We start from the raw sequence: 27,560 nt of genomic DNA, 5'->3' as shown, positions 1-27,560 counted from the left end.
ACAGAAGGTTTCACACTTTTTTATCGCACTTTTACTTTCCGGGGAGGGGAATTTTTCATATTTTGCGTGACCTATTTTTGCACAAGTGTAACCTATTTTTGCACAAGTGTGACCTATTTTTGCTATATTTCTCGGATATTTTTAGCAGGTGAAAGGTCTGCCGAATTAGGGTCAAAAATATTGGGGCAGCTAAAAATAAAATTAGATAAGTGTTTAATTCAACAAATATTTCTTCAGAAACATGAAAAAAATTACCCTGTACATACTATGGACGGCAAAACGGGAAAGTACACCAGATGACCAAAATAATTTAATCATCCCTGGACCGGATGCTATAAAAAGGTCTGTCCAGGCCTATCCTGGTAAGCTTGGATTAAAATTGCACCAAATTTTCCTCGTGTAAATTCCTCTGCCAAACTTTTATCTTCAGCACCAAACTTTGCACCATAAGCACTAAATTTTAAATAACATATTTAAAGAATAAAATAGATCTTGAATAATATTCTTTCATAAAATGAACTAAATTATAAATAATATGATTAAACTAAATCATGATTGTTTAAACTAAATTATAAATAACATGATTAAACTAAATTTTAAATAATATGATAAAACTAAATAGTAAATAACATGATTAAACTAAATTTTAAATAATATGATAAAACTAAATAGTAAATAACATGCTTAAACTAAATTATAAATAACATGTTAAAAATAAATAGTAAATAACATGCTTAAACTAGATTATGAAATAACATGTTAAAACTAAATTTTAAATAATATGATTAAACTAAATTTTGAATAATATTTTTTCAATGAATGAATTAAATTTTAGATAATATGATCATGGTAAATTGTATAACATTTTTTATTAAATAAACTAAATTATAGATAACGATTCAACTAAATTTTGAATAACATATTATTGGAATAAATAAAACTTTAAATAGCATTTTCATTAGAAAAACTTAACATATAATTACATGTTTATTTGATGAAACTAAACTTAGAATTACATGTTTATTATGAAACTAAACTTAGAATTACATGTTTATTTGATGAAACTAAACTTAGAATTTATAAATAACATGTTAAAAATAAATAGTAAATAACATGCTTAAACTAAATTATAAATAACATGTTAAAAATAAATAGTAAATAACATGCTTAAACTTATAAATAACATGTTAAAAATAAATAGTAAATAACATGCGTAAACTAAATTATAAATAACATGTTAAAAATAAATAGTAAATAACATGCTTAAACTAAATTATGAAATAACATGTTAAAACTAAATTTTAAATAACATGCTTAAACTAAATTATGAATATTATTTTTTCAATGAATGAACTAAATTTTAAATAATATGATCATGTTAAATTGTATAACATTTTTTTATTAAATAAACTAAATTATAGATAACGATTCAACTAAATTTTGAATAACATATTATTGGAATAAATTAAACTTTAAATAACATTTTCATTAGAAAAACTAAACATAGAATTAATGTTTATTTGATGAAACTAAACTTAGAATTGCATGTTTATTATGAAACTAAACTTAGAATTACATGTTTATTATGAAACTAAACTTAGAATTACATGTTTATTTGATGAAACTAAACTTAGAATTACATGTTTATTTGATGAAACTAAACATAGAGTTACATGTTTATTTGATGAAACTAAACTTAGAATTACACGTTTATTTGATGAAACTAAACTTAGAATTACATGTTTATTTGATGAAACTAAACATAGAATTAATGTTTATTTGATGAAACTAAACTTAGAATTACATGTTTATTATGAAACTAAACTTAGAATTACATGTTTATTTGATGAAACTAAACTTGAATGAATGACATTTTATTGGTAAAGAATAAATTTTAAATTACGTTTTAATTGGAGTAAATTAAACTTTAACTAGCATTTTCATTGGAATGACTAAACTTTGAAAAAACATCAACGCTAGTAATTTTAGCCTGCATTTTCATTTTCTAGTAAACTATAAAATTCACTGAAAAAATTTTCTGGCCTTATTTTTACTGTTTTACCGAGAATATGATTCGAAGGAAGGGGTGCGGTTGCCTCCTTCCCCCCCCTGTCCCTCGAAGTTTGGAACATTCGGTAATTTTAAATCTTTATAAATCCACGTAATCATATCATATTTGTAATGATGTTTATTATGTGATAAGGATTTTCAATGGTTCTGATATTGAGCAAATTCTTGATAAAGGAATTGAATCTTCTCAACAAACTTTGATTTTCTATTTCCTTCATCCATCCAAACCAGTGTCGTGGATCTTAGATATTGTAAATTTCTGTTAGATCATATAATCAAAGTTTGAAAAATCAAAGGTTTCCACCATCTGGTTTCAAATATATAGAGTTGAGAAAATTTGAGTCTGTTGCAAAGAATCAATTCCTGTGCTAGTCAAAGCTGGATTTTTCTGCATTAAGATGGTTTATGTAGTTCTTTAGAATTGAATTCAAGCAGAATTATCGTTGATATATTACAACGGATCTTCATGGCTTGGTGCGTGAACTGAATACTGTTGATTGTAAGCGGGTTTTTCTAACAGTGCGTTTTGACGTTTATTGGATACAAACAAACCGACAAACACACAAAAACAAGCTGAATTTATAAATGGATGTAGATAAAGTTGTAATCTCTGTTTGTTTGTCATCATAAATTAGAAACCCCTGGGCCAATTTAACCTCAAATTTTGATTGGGGATTTTGGGAAACACGACAGGAAAGTTCAAAACTTGGTTTTGAGATTCTAACTTGAGTGAATCGACTTTAATAGTGAAAATTTAGTTAGTAGTATATATATACTGCCTGTATTCTTAAGATTTTTCCTCTTAAAAAAGCATGTTAATGGAATGCATTTTAGTACACATATATAGTACTAGCGAGCATATTCTAATTTTATGATAAAATTTTATTTCCAAATTTTCTAAAATTTAAAAGCCTGTAAAATGGGAAAATAAATTACCAAGGTTTGGTGTGTAAACCACTTTTAATCCAATTTCTCCTGATTCCGATTCAGATTTTGAAAAGACTTCCCATTTTTTATCCACAACCTAGACAAACAACATATTGTTTTATCCACAACCTAGACAAACAACATATAGTTTTATCCACAACCTAGACAAACAACATATTGTTTTATCCACAACCTAGACAAACAACATATAGTTTTATCCACAACCTAGACAAACAACATATAGTTTTATCCACAACCTAGACAAACAACATATAGTTTTATCCACAACCTAGACAAACAACATATAGTTTTATCCACAACCTAGACAAACAACATATAGTTTTATCCACAACCTAGACAAACAACATATAGTTTTATCCACAACCTAGACAAACAACATATAGTTTTATCCACAACCTAGACAAACAACATATAGTTTTATCCACAACCTAGACAAACAACATATAGTTTTATCCACAACCTAGACAAACAACATATAGTTTTATCCACAACCTAGACAAACAACATATAGTTTTATCCACAACCTAGACAAACAACATATAGTTTTATCCACAACCTAGACAAACAACATATAGTTTTATCCACAACCTAGACAAACAACATATAGTTTTATCCNACTACACTACACTACACTACACTACACTACACTACACTCTACTACACTACACTACACTACACTATACTACACTACACTAAACTACACAATATATAATATATAAACCTGCAGTAGAATGCCCCTGCCTGACCAAAGTATAGATTCATCGACACTCATTTTTCTTTAATTTACAACTATACAATATAACATCCATATGTTCAAAGTACAGTTTACAAAGTACAGCTTGAAATTTGAGAATGTAAAATTAACTTAAAGTTTGATTCTCAATAAATTTGCCCAGTGCTGCAGCCAAAATTTGCATTAGGGTCTAAATTAAAGTCTTTTGAATTAAAATTAAAATTTTTCTAGCTTTTCCACTTATAAAATTTAAATTTGAAAACATGATTTATGTATATAAAAGTTTGAAATATTTATTAGACTATTGATTAAAGATGGAAATTGTTTTATTTCAAAATGATTTGCTTAAAAAATTCTTTTTTAACGTTAAGAAGATAAAGAAAATTTTCAGCAACGATTTATCAACATTTTTACTTTAATTTTTTTTTAGTTGAATGTAACAAAATAAACTTATGAAGTTTAACATTTTGAATTTTAAAAAGTAAAGCAAATAATAATGATCAAATCTAATAAATTCAATTAATGATTTTTATAAACAATTTAACAAATGAAATTGAAAGAACAAGAAGGATAGGGTGTAAATTAACTTTGCAAGCAAAAAAAAACATTTTTTTAAAACCTCCTTCAGGTTTAGTGTAGTAGTAGGCGTATAGTGTAAAGGAGCAATAGGAATATACGCCTGCAATCTCGTATACTTGATAATACATTTCCGTTCTATCTATCTATCTATCTATCTATCTATCTATCTATCTATCTATCTATCTATCTATCTATCTATCTATCTATCTATCTATCTATCTATCTATCTATCTATCTATCTATCTATCTATCTATCNCCAACTGTATTATGTCTACAGTCCCTTTAAACCAACTGTATTATGTCTACAGTCCGTTTAAACCAACTGTATTGTGTCTACAGTTCCTTTATACCAACTGTATTATGTCTATAGCAGTCTCTTTAAGCCAACTGTATTATGTCTATAGCAGTCCCTTTAAACCAACTGTATTATGTTTACAGTTCCTTTAAACCAACTGTATTATGTCTACAGTCCATTTAAACAAATTGTATTATGTCTACAGTCCCTTTAAACCAACAGTATTATGTCTACAGTCCCTTTAAACCAACTGTATTATGTCCACAGTCCCTTTAAACCAACTGTATTATGTCTACAGTCCGTTTAAACCAACTGTATTATGTCTACAGTCCCGTTAAACCAACTGTATTACGTCTACAGTCCCTTCAAACCAACTGTATTATGTCTACAGTCCCTTTAAACTAACTGTATTATGTCTACAGTCCCTTTAAACCAACTGTATTATGTCTACAGTCCCTTTAAACCAACTGTATTATGTCTACAGTCCCTTTAAACCAACTGAACAAAAAAACATTTCTATTTAAGATATTTCTGCTGAGTTCTCGAAGCCAGAAAATCATCAAACCCCGTACAACGCTTTGGAGTCTCTCTTTCTTCCTTCTTTATCAGAATCTTTCCCTGCTGAGGGTTCAACGGAATCTTTCCCTTCTGAGGGTTCCTCAAAATCACTCTTTCTTTCTCCATCATCAGAATCTTTCCTGCCAAAGACATTTTCGAATTCTCCAACTGGTGTAGAATCAACTCCCACCAAAGAAGATAAAACTACTAAATTTTACCTACGAGACGGCAGGTATCTAAGTATGAAAAGTACTCTTTGTTTTGATTTCCGAGCCTAACTCAGGAACCTCTGTAGACCAAGGAGTATGAAATATAAGGGAGATAAAAATGACGCGGCCCGCTCTCCCGCATGATTATACATGCCTTGCAGTACTCCATTTGAATCAAGGATGTAATGCAAGGCAAGTTATTTCAGAAGTGTACACATCTTTTGTATTGCAGTGTACTGTCTCTGGGCGGTAATGTAAACACAAGACGGATGTCAAAGCCTGACATGGGATCCATCTTTTACATAAAAAAATCAATGAAATATTCTGGTCATAGGAAACTATTATGTGAATTATCAAAATTATCAAAATTTAATGCTCGGATACTAAACGAACACTGATGATTCTATTCTTGTTTACAAATTCCGCCCAAAGAGAACTGGTTTCAATGTGTACGCAGAGTATACACGACCGCAATTATCTTTCCTTGCATTCCTTGATTTGAATAAGAAATATTTGTCTGATATACCAATACCGCGTATATGTATTCTGAATAGGTTGTTATAAACATTAAACAGGGGAAAAATTAGGCTGAATAACGCCAAACAATACTTTTCTTTGGGATGCAAAACTATTGGCAATACAAACGTATTTTTTTGTAATATAAAAAACCGTTTTTATTAAATATGGTATAGTTAATAACCACATTAAAAAATTTCAAGACAACCATTAATAGATCATTTTCAATTGGATTATACCGTCTGTAAAGCATGTTTTATTATATGGTAGGGCGGGCCGCGTCATTCATATCTCCCTAATTTTCCCCACTCCTTTCAGATCTCGGCAGAACCTGGAAAATGTTAATAGTTAAGTTCATTGTTTCATTGCAATCTTCATGCACAATAGTTAAGTTCATTGTTTTATTGCTATCTTCATGAACAATAGTTAAGTTCATTGTTTTATTGCCATCTTCATGAACAATAGTTAAGTTCATTGTTTTATTGCTATCTTTATGAACAATAGTTAAGTTCATTGTTTTATTGCTATCTTCATGAACAATAGTTAAGTTCATTGTTTCATTACTATCTTACATGCACAATAGCTCAATTAATTGCTTTATTGTTATCTTATGAACAATAGCTCAATTCATTGCTTTATCGCTATCTTATGAACAATAGCTCAATTCATTGCTTTATCGCTATCTTTATGAACAATAGTTAAGTTATCTTTATGCACAATACATTAATTCTTTGTTTCATTGTAATTTTTGTGAGCATGAGCTAAATTCATTGCTTTATCGATATCTTATAAAAAATAGTCATGTTCATTGATTTATTGCTATCTTTCTGAGCAAAAGTTAAGTTCATTGATGTATTGCAATCTTCATGCACAATACATATGTTCATTGTTTGATTGTTATCTTCATAAACAATAGCTCAATTCATTGCTTTATTGCTATCTTATGAACAGTAGTCAAGTTCGGTGTTTAATTGCTATTTTTAAAAATTAGTTGAGTAAAGTTCATACAGAAAAAATTTGTTTATATTAATATACTTTTAAGTAAGATTTTTCTTTATTATTGCTTTTTAAAAAGAATGGATTAATAAATTAACTGTATATTATTATATATTATAAATTAATTATATTATATTATTAATCATTGCATTTAAATAGTTATCTGCTTCGTTTCTGTCAAATTGACAATTTGACAATTTGTCCTTTTCCATTAAACCCCTAAGGACATGACAGTGTTCAATCATAAACCATGATTTACAAAAAAGTTTCTCCAAGAAATAATGCAAATTGTATTAATTAATTCTTATATTCCCGAAAAATTTAGTTTTCAGATAAAAATGCAATTTAGAAAAAGCAAAAATATAATTAAAAATATAATGAAAAATGTAATGAAAAATATAATGAAAAATATGATGAAAAATATAATGAAAAATATAATGAAAAATATAATGAAAAAAATGAAAAATATAATGAAAAATTTAATGAAAAATATAATCTGAAATTCGAAAAAAATATACTTTTCGATATGTTTGTTTAGGCTTGTAACCCAGGAGTTGCTGGATACACTGTACGAAGCAATTTCAAGTAAAACATTCATTTATTAATTAATTAAATACAAATATGGCAAATCACTTCTAATACAAAAATCAAACTTAAATCTTTAGCATATGCGTAGATAGGGGGTTATTTGGGGTAATTACCATCCCCCACCCCCCTAACATCTTGGGGGTACCCCCTCCACCTAGAATTTTGAGGACATAAATATCCCCGAATAGAAACTTGATCTCCATTCTCCGCCATGTCCATAGTTACCAAAAGAGGACAAATTTAAACAATTTTTTGCGCTTTGCGCAGATCATTTTACTTAATCAACAAAAAAAGTATAACTGATAAATTTTACCTAAATATCTATAATCTAATGCAGTAGCGTACTTGCATTTTAACTCAAATTATGTATAAAAACAAATGTTTACAGATCAAGCTTATGAAGTTCTAGCTCAAGTGCCCGGTGGTGCCCATGGAATAAAAAATATCGAATTTTGAAAAACAAAAATTAAAAATGTTGAATAAGAGAATTTCTAATTTTGAAAAGAAAATGAATTGGATTTATTTTTATTATATTTCACTCTGCACGGGATATATATATATGAGTGAAGAGCTTTAATATAAAGATAGAAAAATGAAGTTAAAAAAGTAAGATATTTTTTCTCTTAATAAAGTGAAATGTATATACGGGTTGAATTTAATGGCGAAAAATTAGTTTCCCGGTAACTATGGCAACGCTGGGTTCCCAAGGCAACGCTGGGTTCCCAAGGCAACGCTGGGTTCCCAAGGCAACGCTGGGTTCCCAGTCTAGCAGCGTATAATTTAAGAAAGATGAAAGCTATATGGTGGAAAAGAAAGCCTTTTATTTGATAGAGTTGTTAAAGCCAAAAATGATTGGGAAATTGAAATCAAACCCAACTAAAACCCATAATTTGATATACATCAGGAATTAATTAAGGAATTTATTTAGGAATTTATTTAGGATTTTATTAAGAATTTATTTGGAAATTATTAAGTAAATTAATTAGAACACGAGGAATTAATTAAGGAATTCATTTAGGAATTTATTTAGGAATTTATAAAGAATTTATTTGGAAAGTGTTAAGTTATTTATTTAGTAATTTTTGCAGGAATCTATTTAGGAATTATTTAAGAGATCATCTAGGAATTACTTTAGGCATTTTAAGGAATTTGTTTAAGAATTGATTTAGAAGTTTATTTAGAAATTTATTTCGAAATTTATTTAGGAATTTATTAGGAATTTCATTAGAAATTTCTTTAAGAATTTTTAATTAATTTATTTAGGAATTCATCTTAGAATTTCTCTAGAAATTTATCAAGTAATTTTATGAGTATTCTCTTTCAGAATTTATTTAGGAAACTATTGAAAAATTTATTTAGGAATTTATAAAGGTATTTATTTAGGAAATTATTTAAAAATTTATTTAGGAATTCATTTGAACCAGACAGAGGCAGAAAATCGTCAGTTAGATTTGACTGGGTGAGCTCAAGTTGAAACTCTTGTGTGAAGTATCGTTAATCTTAACCCCTTGATCTCGATATTCAATGTGGACACTTTTAAAGTTGAGGATAAATACTTGATCCCCCCAATTCAACTTATTCTATAAAGTCGATCCAGTGAACATGAAAACGGCAATTGTGCAGTGTACACAAAACCATTTTACTCAATCGTTGATATTCAATAACATCAAACATACATAAAATTGTTAACATATCGTCTTCCTATGAATCACTAAAATCTAAAATGAATCAAAATTACTGAAATTGTCTAAAACTAATATTAATTATTTGTAACTTGCATAGAACATTAAGTGATTCCTTGAAACATGTTTCACAAAAACTATTTTTTAAATGAAAAATTGTTCCAGGATTTATGAACAAAAAACTAAGTACTTTCAGCATTCGTACTTTTCAAGATCTCAAGTCTCCCAACTTATTTTAACATTATAATATTAATCTTGGAGGAGGGGTCCAAATTGTGATTTGGCCTAACATAGGGTTTTTCTTCTTGAAATATGTATGAATGAAATGACAACTCGCTACAATTTCCTAATCCCTATATCTTGCCAACCTGTTGGCGTATACCTTTCATATTTAAAACTTTGACTATTTGGTTTAACATTTTTCATAATTTGAGTTATTAAAGGTTGCAAAGATATAAGATTTAGTAATTTTATTGAATGACAATTTTTTTTAAAACATTACAATATATTTGTTTTAAAGGACTGTTCAGGAAAGATGAAAGGTGGTAAAGGCTGAGACCTCGATACTTTAGGATTTGATCGAGACATATAAGTGTTCTATCTGATGTTCCTGTCTCGAGAAATTAATATAAAACTGTGTCAAAGTTATACTAAAACTTATATATATGAGATTTGGTATAAGAATCTAAGCTTTGAAACAGATGATATTCAGCAAATACGAAACCAATCTGAAAACTACGATAACCCAGAGGAGCCTGAATAACTTAGGTTTGCTTCTATCAGTTTTAATAGATATAATTGATAATATAATTGATATAACTGTATCACGTGACCAGAACTTCCACCAATGGCAGTGCAGTATTATTGTCACATGTCTCCTTTATCACGATATAATGATACTGCCTTGCCATTGGTGGAATTTCTGGTCACATGATACAGTCATATCAACTATGTTATCTATTATATGCATTAAAAAGGAAAAATTATTAAATTCAAATAAAAATAGGAGCAAACCTAAGTTATTCAGGCTCCTCTGGGTTTCAGCCTAAACCACCTCTCATTTTTTCTTTAACAGTCCCGTTCAGATAAGAAAAAAAAACTAAATAATATTCTCAACCTTACCCTTCAATTTTTTTCTATTCCTATCATTTAGGGATTATTCTCAAAACAACAAAAACAACTTTTTTAATTTAACAATTTTTCTTGTTTAGATTAACAAATCTTGTTTCCAGCATAGATCTAACCTCGCTAACTAATATTTTCAATTTTATCACTCGAAACCTAGGTAAGCCATGTCAAACGAACTACAGCGAAGTGAATCCTGTATCAATTGGAATATTTGTATCTCTCATTCAAAATCCGCTAAAAATAGTGTAAGAGAGTTTTTACACTTTAATATTTAAAATGCATAGTCTAACAAAAAGGTATGAAATAGCAAATTCGAAAAATCTACATGTAATGAGTGAAAATGGGTTCCAGAGTTAAGACTCACTGGACGTTTAACTAGGACCGTTAACCATTAACCGATATTCTCATTTCCCAGGATTTTCACACTTCCATGATAATCATAATGATTAACATCATAAACTTGCAATTTTAGTCCGAAAGAGACTGCGGTGATTTTGGATAGAATTTCTTTTTGAACTTTTTATTCTTACTTTCTCTACATCTACAGCTCTTCTTTTTTCTTACTTTCTCCACATCTACAGCTCTTTTTTTCTTACTTTCTCCACATCTACAGCTCTTCTTTTTTTACTTTCTTTACTTTCTCCACATCTACAGCTCTTCTTTTTTCTTACTTTCTCCACATCTACAGCTCTTTTTTCTTACTTTCTCCACATCTACAGGTCTTCTTTTTTCTTACTTTCTCTACATCTACAGCTCTTCTGTTTTCTTACTTTCTCCACATCTACAGCTCTTCTTTTTTCTTACTTTCTCCACATCTACAGCTCTTCTTTTTTACTTTCTCCACATCTACAGCTCTTCTTTTTCTTACTTTCTCCACATCTACAGCTCTTCTGTTTTCTTACTTTCTCCACATCTACAGCTCTTTTTTTTTACTTTCTCCACATCTACAGCTCTTCTTTTTTCTTACTTTCTCCACATCTACAGCTCTTCTGTTTTCTTACTTTCTCCACATCTACAGCTCTTTTTTTTACTTTCTCCACATCTACAGCTCTTCTGTTTTCTTACTTTCTTCACATCTACAGCTCTTCTTTTTTCAGATAAAATTTTTTAGGTACTTTGCATCACAGTAATGATTTTTGTGGTTTTCTTGGTTTTTGATGAAACCCTTCACCAGATCCATTTTAAATATAGTGTCAAATGATGAATGGATATTTATGCCTCTATTTTGTTGCATTTCCTAAAAATTATACTGTAGATACAATAATTAATAATTAATAAGAAATAAATGATGGAGGCCCCTTTCCTTGATTGAGGAACCTTCACTAGATGGAGGCACCTTTACTTGATTGAGGAACCTTCACTAGATGGAGGCACCTTTACTTGATTGAAGAACCTTCACTAGATGGAGGCCCCTTTACTTGATTGAGGAACCTTCACTAGATGGAGGCACCTTTACTTGATTGAGGAACCTTCACTAGATGGAGGCACCTTTACTTGATTGATGAACCTTCACTAGATGGAGGCACCTTTACTTGATTGAGGAACCATCACTAGATGGAGGGAACTTTTATTATTGGAGGCGCTTATATTTTTTGAGTCCCCTTCACTTGATAGTGTAAAACAGTACGGTTCCATATCTATGTTCCTGTATAAAGATATTACTGTACATAAATAGTTAGTATAAAACAAAGATTCAAACCCAAGCTTTGTTTTAGTCGTCCGTTAGATAGTCTAAGAAATGAGCCAGGCTCATATCTATTGTTCGATACAAGCTAAGCCGGAAAATCTGTCAAACTCTAGATAACGGATGGGAGGAGCGGGGCAGCTTCTCAGGGTTGGCGCGGAGACGTGATAACAGTTCCTGGGACGCGGAGTATAACGGATTCGCCATGTTTAAAACCCTGATACATCCGCCAACAGAGGCGGAGATTCCTGAAGTGTTTCATCTTTAATCTCATCAAATTTAATTACTCAGTATTGTTTGTTATTTCTAACATGTACATATAGTTTGTATGCATAATCATATTTTTATTCAATTCAGTTTAGGCTATGTACTTTATTAAGCTTCAAAGAGTATTCCCAACCCTTCCAAGATCTCTTTGGAGTTTTCAATAACAAAAAATTCTGAAAACCAAATAACAAAATTTTAATATAAACACATTTACATACACTGGAAATTTAAAATTTGAAATTTTAATATTTAGTTTTTAGAATTATTTTTTCTGAAAAAAATAAGTAAGATTTAGGTTTGTAAAATAAACTGCTCTAAACATAATAAACAAAAATTTTATGAATGTACCAAATCTAATTAGGATTTTTATACCCTTTTTCTTGTTATAGACGTTACATCCTACATCCTACATATTACATCATACATCATGCATCCTTCATTCTACATCCCACATCCTACATCCCACATCCTACATCCTACATTCAACATCCTACATTCTACATCCTGCATCCTACATCCAACATCTTACATCCTACATTCTACATCCTACATCCAATCCTACATCCCATCCTACATTCTACATCTTACATCCTACATTCTACATCTTACATCCTACATCCTACAGGGTGTCCCAAAAAACATGGGAATTCAGTGACGAATTCGATATCGTCTTTGTTATGAATTAGCATTGTAATACCTAATTTCAAAAGCCATAATATTATTATGTCTGCTAGAGTTTATTTAATGAAAAGGGTAAAAGACTGAAAAGATGTGTCTATAATGTCTCCGCAAGATGAACAATGAATATGGACAAGTTTACTCTGTTTGTATACTGTAATTTTCTTGTTTTACTAAGTACAACCGGTTGCAGTCAAAACATAAACAAACAAAATGTAAACATAGCAGACGAAACTCTTACAGATTACAGCTTTCTCAGTAGGTATCACTATACTAAATCAAAGAATTATTCATAAAGACGATATTGAATTCGTCACTGAATTCCCATGTTTATTGGGACACCCTGTACATCCTATGCCTTGAATTTATTCTGTACTAGATTGGGTTGCGGCTGTAGGAGTGATAAAACATTTAGAAAATAGAGCTGCTTATGATCCGAGGTATTCATCTTCTAATCTATATGTAAATGTCGTCTTTGAGTTTTAAAATAATTTGCATCATTCATTGGTCAACTTAATTTTACAATTACTATTCATTAACAATGATTATTAAATAATCGGCTGTTCCTGGTATTTTAACGAAAATTTAAGGACGGTTATAACTTATAATTTAAAAAAAATTCTTTTAAGAAATGCATACAAGGGATACAGGGTGTATGTGAAAAAGTGTATTTACGCTTTTAAGCTTACTATACGTCGTTTTATTGTGCAAAGGGGATTCTATATAGATAGAAATATAAAGATAAATGAAATAAGATATTATTTTAATCTTTTTTCTTCAAAATCTTTAAAGAGACCGAGCACATTTTTGAATTTATTAGACCTACTTTTGAATATTAGACCTAATTTTAAATATTAGACCTACTTTTGAATATTAGACCTACTTTTGAATATCAGATCTACTTTTGAATATTAGACCTACTTTTGAATATTATACCTACTTTTAAATAATCGACCTACTTTTGAGTATTAGACCTACTTTTGAAAGTTAAAACGGCATTTTAGAAAACACGGCCCCTCATTCATGAGCATTGTAGTGTACACGAAACATGACATTTGTTGAATAGTTTTGAATGTCTTCTTCCATATATTATATTGGATATTGAGGATTTATTGCATGTCATTTCGTTAAAAACATCTTTTTCTCTAATATATTTTACTTTGAAATCAATTTTACAATAATATAATTGGCATACAATATTTTTTTTATCATTCTCTTTAACAACTTAACTAATTATGGAAGAAAACATTTTAAACTATATATTCACCAACTGTCGTGTTTCGTGGGACACCCTGTACATACACTTTTTAGTACAATAAAACGAAGTATAGTAGGCTAAGAAGATTGAACACACGTTTTTTAAAACGTAAAAACCACCCCTTAAAATCTAAGGATTTTAAAATTTTTTGTTGAAGATATATTTAGTAGGTTTACAATTTAGATTTCGTGAGAGTTTTCCGGATTTCTTACAGGACAGTGACTGGTTTTTGTAAGTACTTTTCTTATTTTAAATACTTTTCCGTTTATAAAACATTTTCTTGAGTTCATTTTATTTTTTAACATCAAACTGTTTTTTTTTGCATTCTTTTAAATATTGTACAATAACCTTTATTCATCTAATTGTTTGGAAATAAAATTATAAATATTTTTACATTTAATTTTACAGTTGAGCAGAGTGAAAAAATAACATTTTACTCCAGGTCAAAATTTCTAATTTTTCTAAAAAACACATTTTCTTGGTGACAAAATTAGTCAATTTTTTCATCTGCGCTTCTATTTGATTTTTTTGCGCCTTTAACGTTTTAAACAAATACAGGGTTTCCCCTTAAAGTATGGTGCTTAAAAGACGACTTACAGATTGCTCACAGCATGGGAATTCAGTAACGAATTGGATATCGTCTTTGTTATGAATTAGTATTGTAATGCCTAATTTCAAAAGCCAAAATGTTATTATGTCTGCTAGAGTTTATTTTTTGAAAAGTGTAAAAGACTGTAAAGATGTGTCTATAATGTCTCTGCAAGATGAACAGTGAAGACAGACAAGTTTACTCTGTTTGTATACTTCAATTTTCATGTTTTACTAAGTACAACCGTATGCAGTCAAAATGGCTTCAGTACAAAAGGTAGAATTACAAAAGGTAGAATTACAAAAGGTAGAATTACAAAAGGTAGAATGACAAAAGGTAGAACGATCATAAGGTAGAACAAACAAAAGGTAGAATGTTCAAAAGGTAGAATTACAAAAGGTAGAACGTTCAAAAGGTAGAATTTTTCAAATAAAATTTTTTTTTAAATGTCAAAAAAAGTCAAAAAATAATGTTTCTTATTTATTAAGACTAATTTTTATTTTACAAATGTATACGATTACAGGCGTAGGATTAGACACATCACGCCCTTAAACACCTTCCTAGCTAAATAATAAGTCATGTTTGAGTTGGCCAAGTTTGGAATCCTGGTTCATTGATGTAAGATGCAAGGGCAAGGCCACATGGAGGACTGTGCTCCCACGGCCCAGACTGAAATCCCCAGCAAAGCAAAAGATCTGAGTTTTTGCCACAAACTCTAATTTTCTAATCTTTATATCTTTGCTACGCAATGTAGGAGACCTTTGATACTTTAAACCATGCAATAGGTTGCAAAGATAAAGGGATAGGAAAATTTTTGTCTGTGGCAAAAACTCAGTTCCTTTCCCATTTTTTCCTATTTTTTAGCTGTAAAACTTAAGTTATTTCTAAGGTTTTGGGTATCGAGTATCAGGTATCGGGTATCAGGTATCAGGTATCAGGTAACAGGTATCAGGTATCAGGTAACAGGTATCAGGTATCAGGTATCAGGTATTAGGTATCTGGTATCAGGTATCAGGTAACAGGTAACAGGTATCAGGTATCAGGTATCAGGTATCAGGTATCAGGTATTAGGTATCAGGTATCAGGTATCAGGTATCGGGTATCAGGTAACAGGTATCAGGTATTAGGTATCAGGTTTCAGGTAAAAGATATCAGGTATCAGGTATCAAGTATCAGGTATCAGGTATTAGGTATCAGGTATCAGGCAACAGGTATCAGGTATCAGGTATCAGGTATCAGGTATCAGGTATCAGGTATTAGGTATCAGGTATCAGGTATTAGGTAACAGGTATCAGACATCAGGTATCAGGTATCATCAGGCATCAGGTATCAGGTATTAAGTATCAGGTATCAGGTATCAGGTATCAGGTATCAGGTATCAGGTATCAGGTAACAGGTATCAGGTATCAGGTATCAGGTATCAGGTATCATCAGGTATCAGGTATCAACATTATCGATCAGATAAGGGTACCTTTGTAAATCTTTACAATCCCTTTAAAGTTTTAGTTTTTAATTTCAGGAAACTGGAAAAGAAATAAAAGAAATTCCCATTTAAGAGGGAATTAAACTTATAGAGAAATAGTTGTCACCTAGATTAGATAGATTCTCTTTACAAGAAAAACCTTTAAATTTAAAGTGACCGTAGGCGTGAATTTAAAAGTTACATTGTCTAATTTATGAATTGTTTTTCAATAATGTTTTTCTACAAACATGTATACTACAGGAAACCATATAGAAATTAAAAAACGACAATATCTTTTTCATTCTTGGTTAGAAAAACGGTTCAAGACCATTTGGCGTTCTTTCCAAGGATGGTCACTTGAAATTACGCTATGCAGTTCAGTCTAACTACAGTGCCTTTAAAATGATCAAAAAGAGTATTGTGAAAATACAGGATTAATAGCTTGCTTTACCTATCTAACTTTCTATCTACCTACCTTCCTTTCCTACATACCTACCTACCTACCTACTTACTTATCTCCCTTATCTATGTATCTAGGCCTCCTAAGAAGTATAAGCTGGTACCAAGGAAGCCTGGCACCGGAAACCAGGTTCTGCTGAGTAATAAGGAAATCTGTTTCTCCATTTAATGTTTCTTTTCTGGAATTTTTAAATCCTTGAAAAATAGCGGAAGTTACTTTAAATTCTTATAAAGTTTTCATTGCAGAGCCGAATATAAAAGAATAAAAAGCGAAAAATCAGCATAAAATTGGTGAAAATGGGTACTAAAGTTAAGGGTCGCTAGACTTTTGATCAGGACTTCCAGTTTACCGTGCTTAGAGACCTGTGATTAAATAAAAACTGCCATCCTTGTAAGCCTCCTGTTTTTCTGTCAACCACTGGTTTTATATTAAGGCGTGATTCTCAGAATTTGTAGGATTGGAGGTCGGTAACTTAACTTCCTATTGCCGGTTCAAATCTTAAATCCCCGATTCAAAGTTAAAGATTCATGAGGAATTGAATTGTTGATTCGAGATTTGAGCCGGGGGTAAGTAGTTCATTACGACCTCTCCAATTCGTTAAATTTGGTCCGAGGCCACCTATTTCAGGATTGATGAAGGTTAAAATATTTGAACAATTCTCTTTTTTTTAAACAGATTTTTAGTTGGTTAAGAGCCTCTACTCTGATAAAGGGACTAATAGGAAATAAAGAAAGCTTTTTGATAAACTTTATTCATTATTTATTTAAACTTCTTAGATCTTGCAGCCCATAGATTAATATCAATACAGATAGGACACTAGATGACGTCCTTTCAAGATATAGAGGTTTTTCGTTCACAATAACCCTGAGGCAGAGTCCTAAAGGAGTTAAACTCACGGCGCGTTGAATTACAAGCGCATGCGCCTAACTCCTTTAGGCTTCTGCCTCATGGGTTCTTCGTGAACGTAAAAGCCCTGAACTTGAAAAGACGACATATAGCGTTCTATCTGTATTGTTATTAATCTATGTTCTTACCCATCATTTATGCATAAAGTTTAAAGTTTCTCAGTTTTGTAACCTTGTAAAACAAAAAATAGCTTTTAGTCTTTTACTCCCGTGGGACTTTAACTAATTTTGTTTTCATATAATGCCATTCACATTGAATTTAGCATGAGACATCTAGCGGCCAACATACCGTCCCTCAAAGTACGTGAACTACACGACCAATATCTATAGAGAGAACTGTTAGGGTTTATTTTAAAAGTGTGGTTTGTTGTGTTATTCTAGAAAATGTTGAAAGAAAAATTTGAAAAATTTGATAGAATTAAAAGTAATTTGATCAAAAGATTTTTAAAAATTTCTAAAAGAAATAATAAAGAAAAGTATTCCATTGAATTGTTCCATGAATATTAAAGGTCCTCACTATTGTTTCGTAATTATATAATTACACTTAAAGATATAGATCAAACGAAATTTGACAGGAGGCATGGCGTGGCTTGGTTGAGTATGAGATGTGTTCAGCTCTCCATATTTTCTAGATATTTGGAAATATAGAAAAATGTTGTACTGTCAGGAATCTCTTATCAATAAAGAATGCATAATATATGTGTCTTCCACTAGCTTTATACATCCTTCAATATTTAAAATATATAAACAAAAACAGACTTTTTCTGATACAAAAACAGAAATGAAAATAAAATTCTTTTTCCTCTTTTGAGAATTTGAGATACCGCACAAATCTATCAATCTACGAGCTCTGCAGCAACTTTATGACTAGCTTTAATATTATGGAGGCACCTCACCTCATGGTTTTATTTTGGATATGGGAAGATTTTGGATACGGGAAGATTTTGGATATGGGAAGATTTTGGATATGGGAAGATTTTGGATATGGGAAGATTTGGATATGGGATGATTTTGGATATGGGAAGATTTTGAAAGATTTTTTAGAGAAATAAAATGGCAAGCAAGCCGGCACTCGCTAAAACTCCGGGAGCAGAAAAAATCAATGATAACATCTCAAAAATATTCACATACAATTAGATTTCTTGTATAAATCATTCTGAAATCTTTTATAATTTTGAAAACTTATTCTTTTCAATAAAATTGTTTTTGATGTAAAATTCCTTGTTAAAGGCGACACATATTGGCAGACAATATTTAAAGGGAGAGACCGGCTAGACATGTTAGTTGACCTGAAAGTGCAGTATTTAGAGAGAAAAACCTTTTGATTTCATGTGATACCAATTAGACATTTGTAAGGTATGAAATTTTGAAAAAGAGATTGAGGTCGTTAATTTAATATTTCACTAGTTGTTTCAGCCAGAAGGAAACATTTCTAAGAATTATTTAATCACCCGGACAAAACAATGTAAAAATTTATTAAGTATACTAATTTGCTGTTTAGAAACATATTTCTTAAAAGAAAGTATCGATAATAGCCATAGTAGAACCGTAGAATCGATTATTTCATTGTCAACCCTAACTTTTCTGTTTATTCGCAGATTACTTCTAAATGTCATCTTCACAAGTAAAATAAAAAACCTCCAACAAGGGACCCTAGCTAAAACCTGCGAGATTTTAAATTGAATTTTGATAACTTATTTATAATGATATACGTTTATTATTATTCTCAATCTGTTTGTATACATGCAACTAGTTTATAGAATAGTATTTGTTACATGGTTTATCCGGCCATGTTATTTAAGAATTGTAAAAAAACTTTCTTTTGCTGACTGAAACAACTGGTAAAATATTACAAACGACGTTACACTCTTATTTAGAAATATTACACCGTAATAATTTCTCATTGGTATGAAATGAATCCTAAAGTTTTCCTCTAAAGTACTGCACTTTCACCTCAACTACCATGTCTACCCGGTCTCTCCCTTTAAGTTAGCTCCGATTGAACAAAGACAAATTTTCAATTTTGCTTTTTTTAACTTCTTCTTTCCCGCTTTAAGGAATTGAGTTTTTGCCACAAACTCTAATTTTCTAATCTCTTTATCTTTTCAACCCAATTTTGTAGACATTAGATATTTCGAACAATCATTACTGTCAAGATCAAATAGTTTAACTTTAAATTAGCAAAGGTGCACACCATCAGGTTGCAAGGATAAAGACAAAGTTTGAGTTTATGACAGACTCAATTTTTTTTATAAATGTTAATAATATATATATATATATATTTACTCATTATTTATAATTAATATTAAATGGGCTTTCTTTCAAAGACGAATGGCTGATAGGATTCTAGTACGAAGGCGGCAAGGCAAGTAAAATAACTATTAATAATACTGTTATTTTGGTTCACAGTGTTATAAAGTTTTTGGACAGATATGTTCTCTTTATTGAGAAGGTTCAAGTCTTTTTAGATTTAATTTTGTCCCGAGCTTTAGCGAAGGACAAAATATAATCTAAAAAGGCGAGAACCAACAACTTTTTAGTACGTCGTGCCAAAGTAATAGTGGTATAGGTAATTTTATGAAACGTTTGTGTACTTGTCTTATTTAAATGGCTATTTCTAGATCAAATAAGGATTGAAACAAAGCAGAAGTCAAATAAAAGCTGATTTCAATTTTATTTTCATTTCAATTGAAAAAAATTATTTTTGAGATATCCTAAATTTTTTGGAGAAAATTCGGGAACCAATCAAAACTTTATAGCACACGTGCTATTATGTACAGCTAATTCAACTTTATAGCACAATGATTACTTTACAGCACGTTCATTATGAAATTCACGATGAAGCGAGAAAGAATGATAAAGTACACAATAGTTTCATAAATTTTATTTTCATCATTATTATTTTTAAAATTATTCATTATGATGATTTTTTTGCGAGACTTTTATAATGCTTCTCACAAACATGAAAAACAAAATATTTTTTTTAAAGTTAGGATTTAAAAAATCGTTTTCCCATAATTGTATCTTCTTTGTTCAGGTCTAAGTATTCTGTGATAGTCAAATTTCTGGATAATATGATAAAAGCCAACTATAAATAAAATTTTTAAGAAAATTTAGACTTCGTAAATTTCATGGAGATAAAAGGCAGAGAATGTGATTCTGTTCCTTCCTTATTCCAATGTTCCATGTATCAAATACTTTTCTGTTTCTTCCTTGTCCAATGTTCCAAATATCGAATACTTTTATGTTCCAATGTTCCATATATCGAATTCTTTTCTGTTTCTACCTTGTTCCAATGTTCCATGTATAGAATGTTTTTTTGTTTCTTAATTGTTTCAATGTTCCATGTATTGGATGTTTTTTTGTTTCTTAATTGTTCCAATGTTTCATGTTTAATGTTTTTCTGTTTCTTCCTTGTTCCAATGTTCCATTTTGAATGTTTTTCTGTTTCTTCATTGTTCCAATGTTCCATATATTGAATACTTTTCTGTTTCTTCCTTGTTCAATTATGTTTCACGTATTAAATATTTTTTTCTGATTTTTCGTGAAATTCTTTCGTTTCTGCTTTTTATGTGGACTAGGGTTTCCAACGCAAGTAGATTTTCTTGCGCGCGATTACGGGCCCTGTAATTTCCTCGCAATTCCACACAATTTCTCGCAATTCCGTGCAACGGAATTCCGATTGGGAACCTAATGTGGACCAAGATCTAAAAGACAGGTTTAAGATTAGGATAATTTTACTATCATACTTTTAGAAGCACATGCATCTAATCTTTATTCTTCATGGAAAAATACCAGCCCTTCAAGATTTACAAGTTTCAGGTAAAAATGATTTTAATTTAAACACTTCTTAATTTTCAAACCTATTTGAGAGGTTGAAAAATTGCATACATTTTGCGATGCTTAAAATTTATTTTTCGATAAAAAAACATTGAGCCTTTTTTCAACTGGATCTTCAGTGCAAAGTTGGCAAGGCCTGATTCACAACGATACCCTTGAAACAAGAAAGCAGGAAAACATATAGGCCGGAATTATCAAAATTAAAGACTTTAAACCTGTAAAAACGACAATATCTTCCACATTATGGATCAGATAAAGGTTTCACGGGTACTGGTGGGATTCTTGTGAATCAGGAGGGTAACCTAAAATGACATAGATGATCTGAATTCTGATTCTAATTAGTTCAAAATGAGTATTTTTTAGCAATTCATTTCCTGGAGATTTTGTGTCGAACTTTGGCTCAGAACCTGGAATCCAAAGTCTTGGAATCTCTCAAGGTAGATAATAATCATACAAATATACATTTTTTCACGCTAAACTTTTCATAAGAACAAACTGAACAAACTGCCGTATCAGCATTTTTTCAATTACTTCTAAAAACTACAGTTAAAAACAAGTGCTTTAAAGTTCTAAAGTACGCATGACAGGGCTATAAAAAGTTTGTTTGAGGTAAAATCGAAGGTCAAAGCATGACCACACTGAAAAGTCGGCCCAGTCTTTAAAATTAATTAATGGAACTTTTAAAAGCAGTGTACACAGCGCGATTAATTCACGAAGTCGTCAATTTCTACATCGTCGATAATCCAAAAAAGGGTTCACTCATACATCTGACATCCCACTATACTGATCCAATAAATGTTTAGATCAAGTGTTTGATCAAGAACGAGATCAAGAACAGAAGCAAGGGTTTAAACAAGATGTAGGAAATAGGATTATATACGGAGCTCAAGGTCCCTCAAACTACAGGGGTCGTCCTGCTTTCCTCCAGGACGGAATAAATGGACCAAATTTTCCACCAGGACCAGGACCAAACAAATTCCAGAAGCCAGGTTCTTTGTCAAGTAATCTGAGTAAACTGAACCGGGGTCCATTGGTCCAGGATCTTGGGCACCAGGTCTTTATATTTATTTTAGCAAATTGGAAATTTCTTATTTTAATATGTTTACAAATTATAATATTAAGTGATTATTAATTGATGCTGACATGTTTTAAATTCAAATAATCATTTTTTTCTTATACTTTTCTTTTTTGTCTACCCTTATTCACTTTATTTAGCTGTGTTGGATTAGTTGCAAGCCGCCCCCCCCCTGAAAGACTAATATGCAGTTTAATAGATTTTCTCATTTTGACAAATCCCATGAAATTGTTGTATATAATAAAATGCACTGCATCATCTGAGCCCGAAATTTAAAAGAAACTCTCGAGTTTTAACATTCTGTAGACTTTAATTTAAGAGATTCGACAAAAATGGAGAATATGAAGAAAATAAATAAAAAAATATTTCATAACAAAAATATTTATATCCACAAAACTGCCTAACCCCAATAGTAAAACCCGGGTTCTAAAACTGGTTTTCATAACGATACCTTGTCTTAAGTTTTGGCCTCTAGGATGCATATTGACAAAACTGATTTTGTTTGTATTGCTCCCACAAGGCACAAACTGCAGTACGCTTTTCTTGTAAACAAGGTTGTGTGTGTTTCTGTTTAATTGGCAGTAATATTGATCAACCTGAGTTGAAAAAACTGTGGAATTCCGATTGTTAAATTTAGATATCCACTGTGAACGGTTTTAATGTTCTGCTTAAATCTCTCTTTTGGATATCCCTGCTGGGTTTCGACTAATAAGAGTTGCCTCAATGATTGCGCGCAAAATTTCTTGGCTTCTAATTATCTGCAATCGACACTCTGATTACATTTTAGACACTTTCCCGGATATTAACTGATGTAAGATTAAATTAATCTGTAGATTAATAAAAAGAGGATATAAAGCACTGATCTCGAAATCTACAATCAAGTTTTTATCTCTAATGTTTACAGATGGAGGTTGGTAACAGAGGTGTAATAACCCAACAAGGTATATTTTAGTACAGTGAGGCGCATAAAAATATGGAATAAGATGACGACTGTTAGCATCTAGTAGTTACTTTTAATAGTCCAATAAACATGAAACACAAAATGTGTGCAGTGTGCACAGACACATTTTACCTTATAAGTTGGTTTTCAAGCTCCTGGCAAAACTATTTGCTTTACATCTACATCAAATACATATTGTTTAAATGTCGTCTTTATATTCCACAATTTTATGGGTCCCACTGCATGTACTTGCTGTGGAACCCAGCTTTGCCTAGACGTCTAAATCTTTATTTACATTTTTGGTTCAGAATTATTAAATTATAAGATTTGTTTCTTCCAAAACAAACAAAATGAGTTAGACTTATTCTTTCCTATCAAATTTTTCAAATGTAAATTCTACAGAATATTTTGCCCGTAGTTCTTAAATTATATGATTTTTCCCCTAAATTCTACAATTGAACATCTGAAACGCTCAATTTTTTTTTTATTTAGAACTAGAAGGTTTAAGGAATTCAATCTTTGCCACAAACTCTAATTTAAAATTCAGTGATGGTGATGGACCAAACCTCTGTAGAGTAAAAAAGTAGATGTTAGTTCCACATTTATTGAAAATATATTTCGGTCTGGGTTGACCCTCGTCAGTTCTAACGATATAATAACCATCAAAATCGATAAAAAAATATAAAAATGTAAAAATCACAAGAATATAAACAAATAAAAAGGTTATTCAAAATAAAAATGTGGGCTGTCAAATAGACATAAGGGAAAAGAACTCAGATTTGAGATGGAAAAAAGATAATTTGCAAATATTCACTTTCTAAAAAAATGTTTTTAGGCAATCAATATTCCTTGAGATTGTTTCTTCACAAAGATTAAAAACAAACTGTTTTTTAATCCCTTTATCTTGCTATTTAATCTCGTAGACCTGAGCTACTCAATCTCGTGGACCTGAGCTACTCAATCTCGTAGACCTTAGCACCCTCAACTAAGCTTTTGGTGTACTGCAGTGCTTTTGTAGTTTACGGAAGAAAGAAATAGTTGGGTTTAGTGGAAAGTATTAGATATTTCAACCTATATATTTTCCTAGATAATCTAAGTTAACCTAAGTCTGAAATATCAAAAGTGTACAACATTAGGTTGCAAAGATATTATCAAATTATTAAATTAGAGCTTGTGACAAAGACTCAATTTCTTTGTTCTGATTTGAAAAATGTAATTTAATTTTTTTTAAGGAAAAAAACAGACTGGAAATGTAATTTTTTATCTTTTATGATTTTCCTTTATATAAAAAAACACTCTACTCAAGCAAAGCAGTCCACGTGGTCAAAATTTGAAATTACTTTTTCTTTGTGTTTTTTATTAAAAAATAAATCATCAAAGAACCACTTCTTGTTAATTTTATATTGTTTTTTTCATTTTTTTTCCTTAAAATAAATTAATAATTTTATGTGCGTGCATTTTGATATTAACTGTTTCTTAGAAACAAAATTATTAATACAATACTTTTTAATTCCATCGGAATAAATTATCACTGCAAAAGGGTGACGCAGCGCTTTCCCTCTTTTAAATTTTAATGTTACTAAACTTCAATTATTAAATAATGATCGATAAACTGTTAAACTTTTTCAAAATTCCTTTTCAGGGTTTTCTCCTCATTCGTCACCACATCTTCGGAATCTACGTTTACAACAACTTCGTAGACTTCAAAGACTTCGGGTGAGTGACAAAAATAAAAAAATAAAATTAAAAAAAATAAACTTTTTTCTCTAGGTGATAGGTGAACAAAGAGATGCAAACAAAAAACGGGGAAAGTTTAAGCTGCGAATAAATGATTTAATTGATTTAATAGTTTAATGTTTATAAAAATTACTTTATAAATCGTACTCATTATTTTAATATAATAAAATTTATTGTATACATAGAAAATAGATTTATAATGTAATTTTAGTATAGAGATATAAAATCAAATGATGAAAATCTTTTATTTGAATCTTCTAGAAAGGAAAACATCTAAAGAATTCTGAAGAATACATTTCAATATTTGGCCATTTTTCACATTTTTAACTTTTATATTGATGAAATTATTTGAATTTTTTCATCTAAAATTAATTTGAAAAAAATCCCCTTTAATGCTTTATTTTATATATATATATATATATATATATATATTAATTATTATATACAAAAAATTGAATTCATTACAGTTCTGCTCTCTTCAATCCAACTTATTTAAAAGGATTTCTAAACAAAAAAGGATGTACGCGTACATAGCTTGGCTTTTAGTTCGAAATCCTACCTTCTAATCTTTATCATTGAAAAACTACCAAATTAAGTGAACGGACCCTTTAGTTTTATATTTTTATTTATTTTCCTTGATCTGCTTTATGACTCTGTACGGGTAAAATTATAACATCGAAAATGTCAAAAACACTTTTGAATGCAAGCAAACACTTCTACAACATTTAAAATTCGGTGATGGTGATGAACCAAACCTCTGTAGAGTAAACAAAGTAGATGTTAGTTCCACATTTAGGTTGACCCTCGTCAGTTCTTGAGATTGTTTCTGTCCGGAAGATTAAAAACAAGGAATAATACAATATACTATACAATATCACGTAAACAAGGAATAATACAATATACTATACAATATCACGTAAACAAGGAATAATAAAATATACTATACAATATCACGTAAACAAGGAATATTACAATATACTATACAATATCACGTAAACAAGGAATAATACAATATACTATACAATATCACGTAAACAAGGAATAATACAATATACTATACAATATCACGTAAACAAGGAATAATACAATATACTATACAATATCACGTAAACAAGGAATAATACAATATACAATACAATATCACGTAAAACTAACTTTATCAAAGTGCATCCTATCTATATCGGTTTATTTTCAATCATATTTTGATCTCTTATTCGAAATCCGTCAAAAATAGCGTGAGAAATTTCATATACTAAAATATTTAAAATGCATAGCCCAACAACAAAGTACAAAATAGGAAATACTAAAAACCTATATTCAATGAGTGAAAATGTGCTCTAAAGTTAAGACTCACTGAAGTTTTAACCAGGACCTCTAGATTACCGTGATATGTATACCCATATATTTCGCACGTGATAAAATCAATATCTTTTAGGCTATCCGTAAATAATGGGTGCTGGGGACTCCCCCCTCCCCCCAGGTCTGGGATAGGGTTCAGGGAGTATAATTCCCCTGTATGGGGGGGATTAAACCCCCTGCCCAGCTGTGAGAAAGCTGTAAAATCAATACCATTCTGGTTTCTTCAGTTTTACGCACACTCAGTATTCGCTGTTTACTGTCCAGACTTTATTCACTCGATTCACAAAATCTACATATATAGAGATCAAACGAGGACTTTTAGAATTGATCAATCAAACACATTTAGGATTGATCAATTTCACTAAAAATTTTGATTTTTATATACCCTAAGATTAGTTTTGTTGTGTAACATCAAGTTTCTAGTCAGAAGATGTTTTTTAAAAAGTATGTCAGTATTCTCAGTGAAAAAATCTTTATTTATATATTTTGCAAAATATGTTATGTACAAAATTTATTACAGAAATATTTGTCGAAACAAAGCAAAGATTCAGGGATTAAAAAATCAGGGTTTGAGGCAAAAACTTAATTCCTTTGAATAAACATGCATGGTTTAGAACTGCTATGTAACAGCACAGGGGCGTCAACAGGAATTTGCCCGGGGGGGGGGGGGCCCGCCCCCAAACCCCCCCCCCCCCCCCCAACTGCATACGCCTCTGGTTTCACTTGAAGTCGGTTTTCAAACCATTTTTAGTCAAACAATATTTCCTCCAAATTGAAAACCAAACATTCACTGTAGAGTAATGAACCTCACGTCAAACTAAAGTATTTGTTGTACTTTTGATGACAGTTTTTTGACCGCAAGGTGCCGCTGCTCTCAATATTTCGTGGATTTTACTTGGCAGAGAAAATTAGCGGCCGGAGAAATCGTCATCAAAAGTACAACATACATTTTTTAAGTTAACCTAAAAATGCAAAATTATAACATTTAAATTATAATGAGAGC

General features: G+C 30.5%; 1 protein-coding gene across 1 annotated transcript; it reads left to right on the top strand.

The window, feature by feature from the left end:
• LOC111702442 (uncharacterized) lies at positions 1–25,346 on the top strand. Its single transcript, XM_023474128.1, has 16 exons — positions 1–362; positions 5,152–5,416; positions 7,444–7,490; positions 8,901–8,952; positions 10,387–10,460; positions 13,312–13,372; positions 14,374–14,421; positions 16,779–16,848; positions 17,385–17,422; positions 19,934–19,971; positions 21,362–21,428; positions 21,810–21,883; positions 22,250–22,500; positions 23,426–23,462; positions 25,104–25,177; positions 25,232–25,346. Exons 1-16 carry the CDS (start codon positions 242–244, stop codon positions 25,313–25,315), a joined length of 1,401 nt encoding a protein of 466 aa, XP_023329896.1. The 5' UTR covers positions 1–241; the 3' UTR covers positions 25,316–25,346.
• Positions 25,347–27,560: the final 2,214 nt, after the last annotated feature.

This window comes from Eurytemora carolleeae, unplaced genomic scaffold (assembly GCF_000591075.1).
Source record: "Eurytemora carolleeae unplaced genomic scaffold, Eaff_2.0 scaffold429, whole genome shotgun sequence".
Taxonomy (NCBI): domain Eukaryota; kingdom Metazoa; phylum Arthropoda; class Copepoda; order Calanoida; family Temoridae; genus Eurytemora; species Eurytemora carolleeae.
This window is presented reverse-complemented; position numbering and strand designations above follow the sequence as displayed.

Coding starts and splice junctions, on each gene's coding strand:
- LOC111702442 (XM_023474128.1), top strand. CDS start 242: ATGAAAAAAATTACCCTGTACATACTATGGACGGCAAAACGGGAAAGT. Junction 5,417..7,443: donor TTTTACCTACGAGACGGCAG/GTATCTAAGTAT, acceptor ATGTTTGTTTAG/GCTTGTAACCCAGGAGTTGC. Junction 19,972..21,361: donor TCTAGTACGAAGGCGGCAAG/GCAAGTAAAATA, acceptor TCATACTTTTAG/AAGCACATGCATCTAATCTT.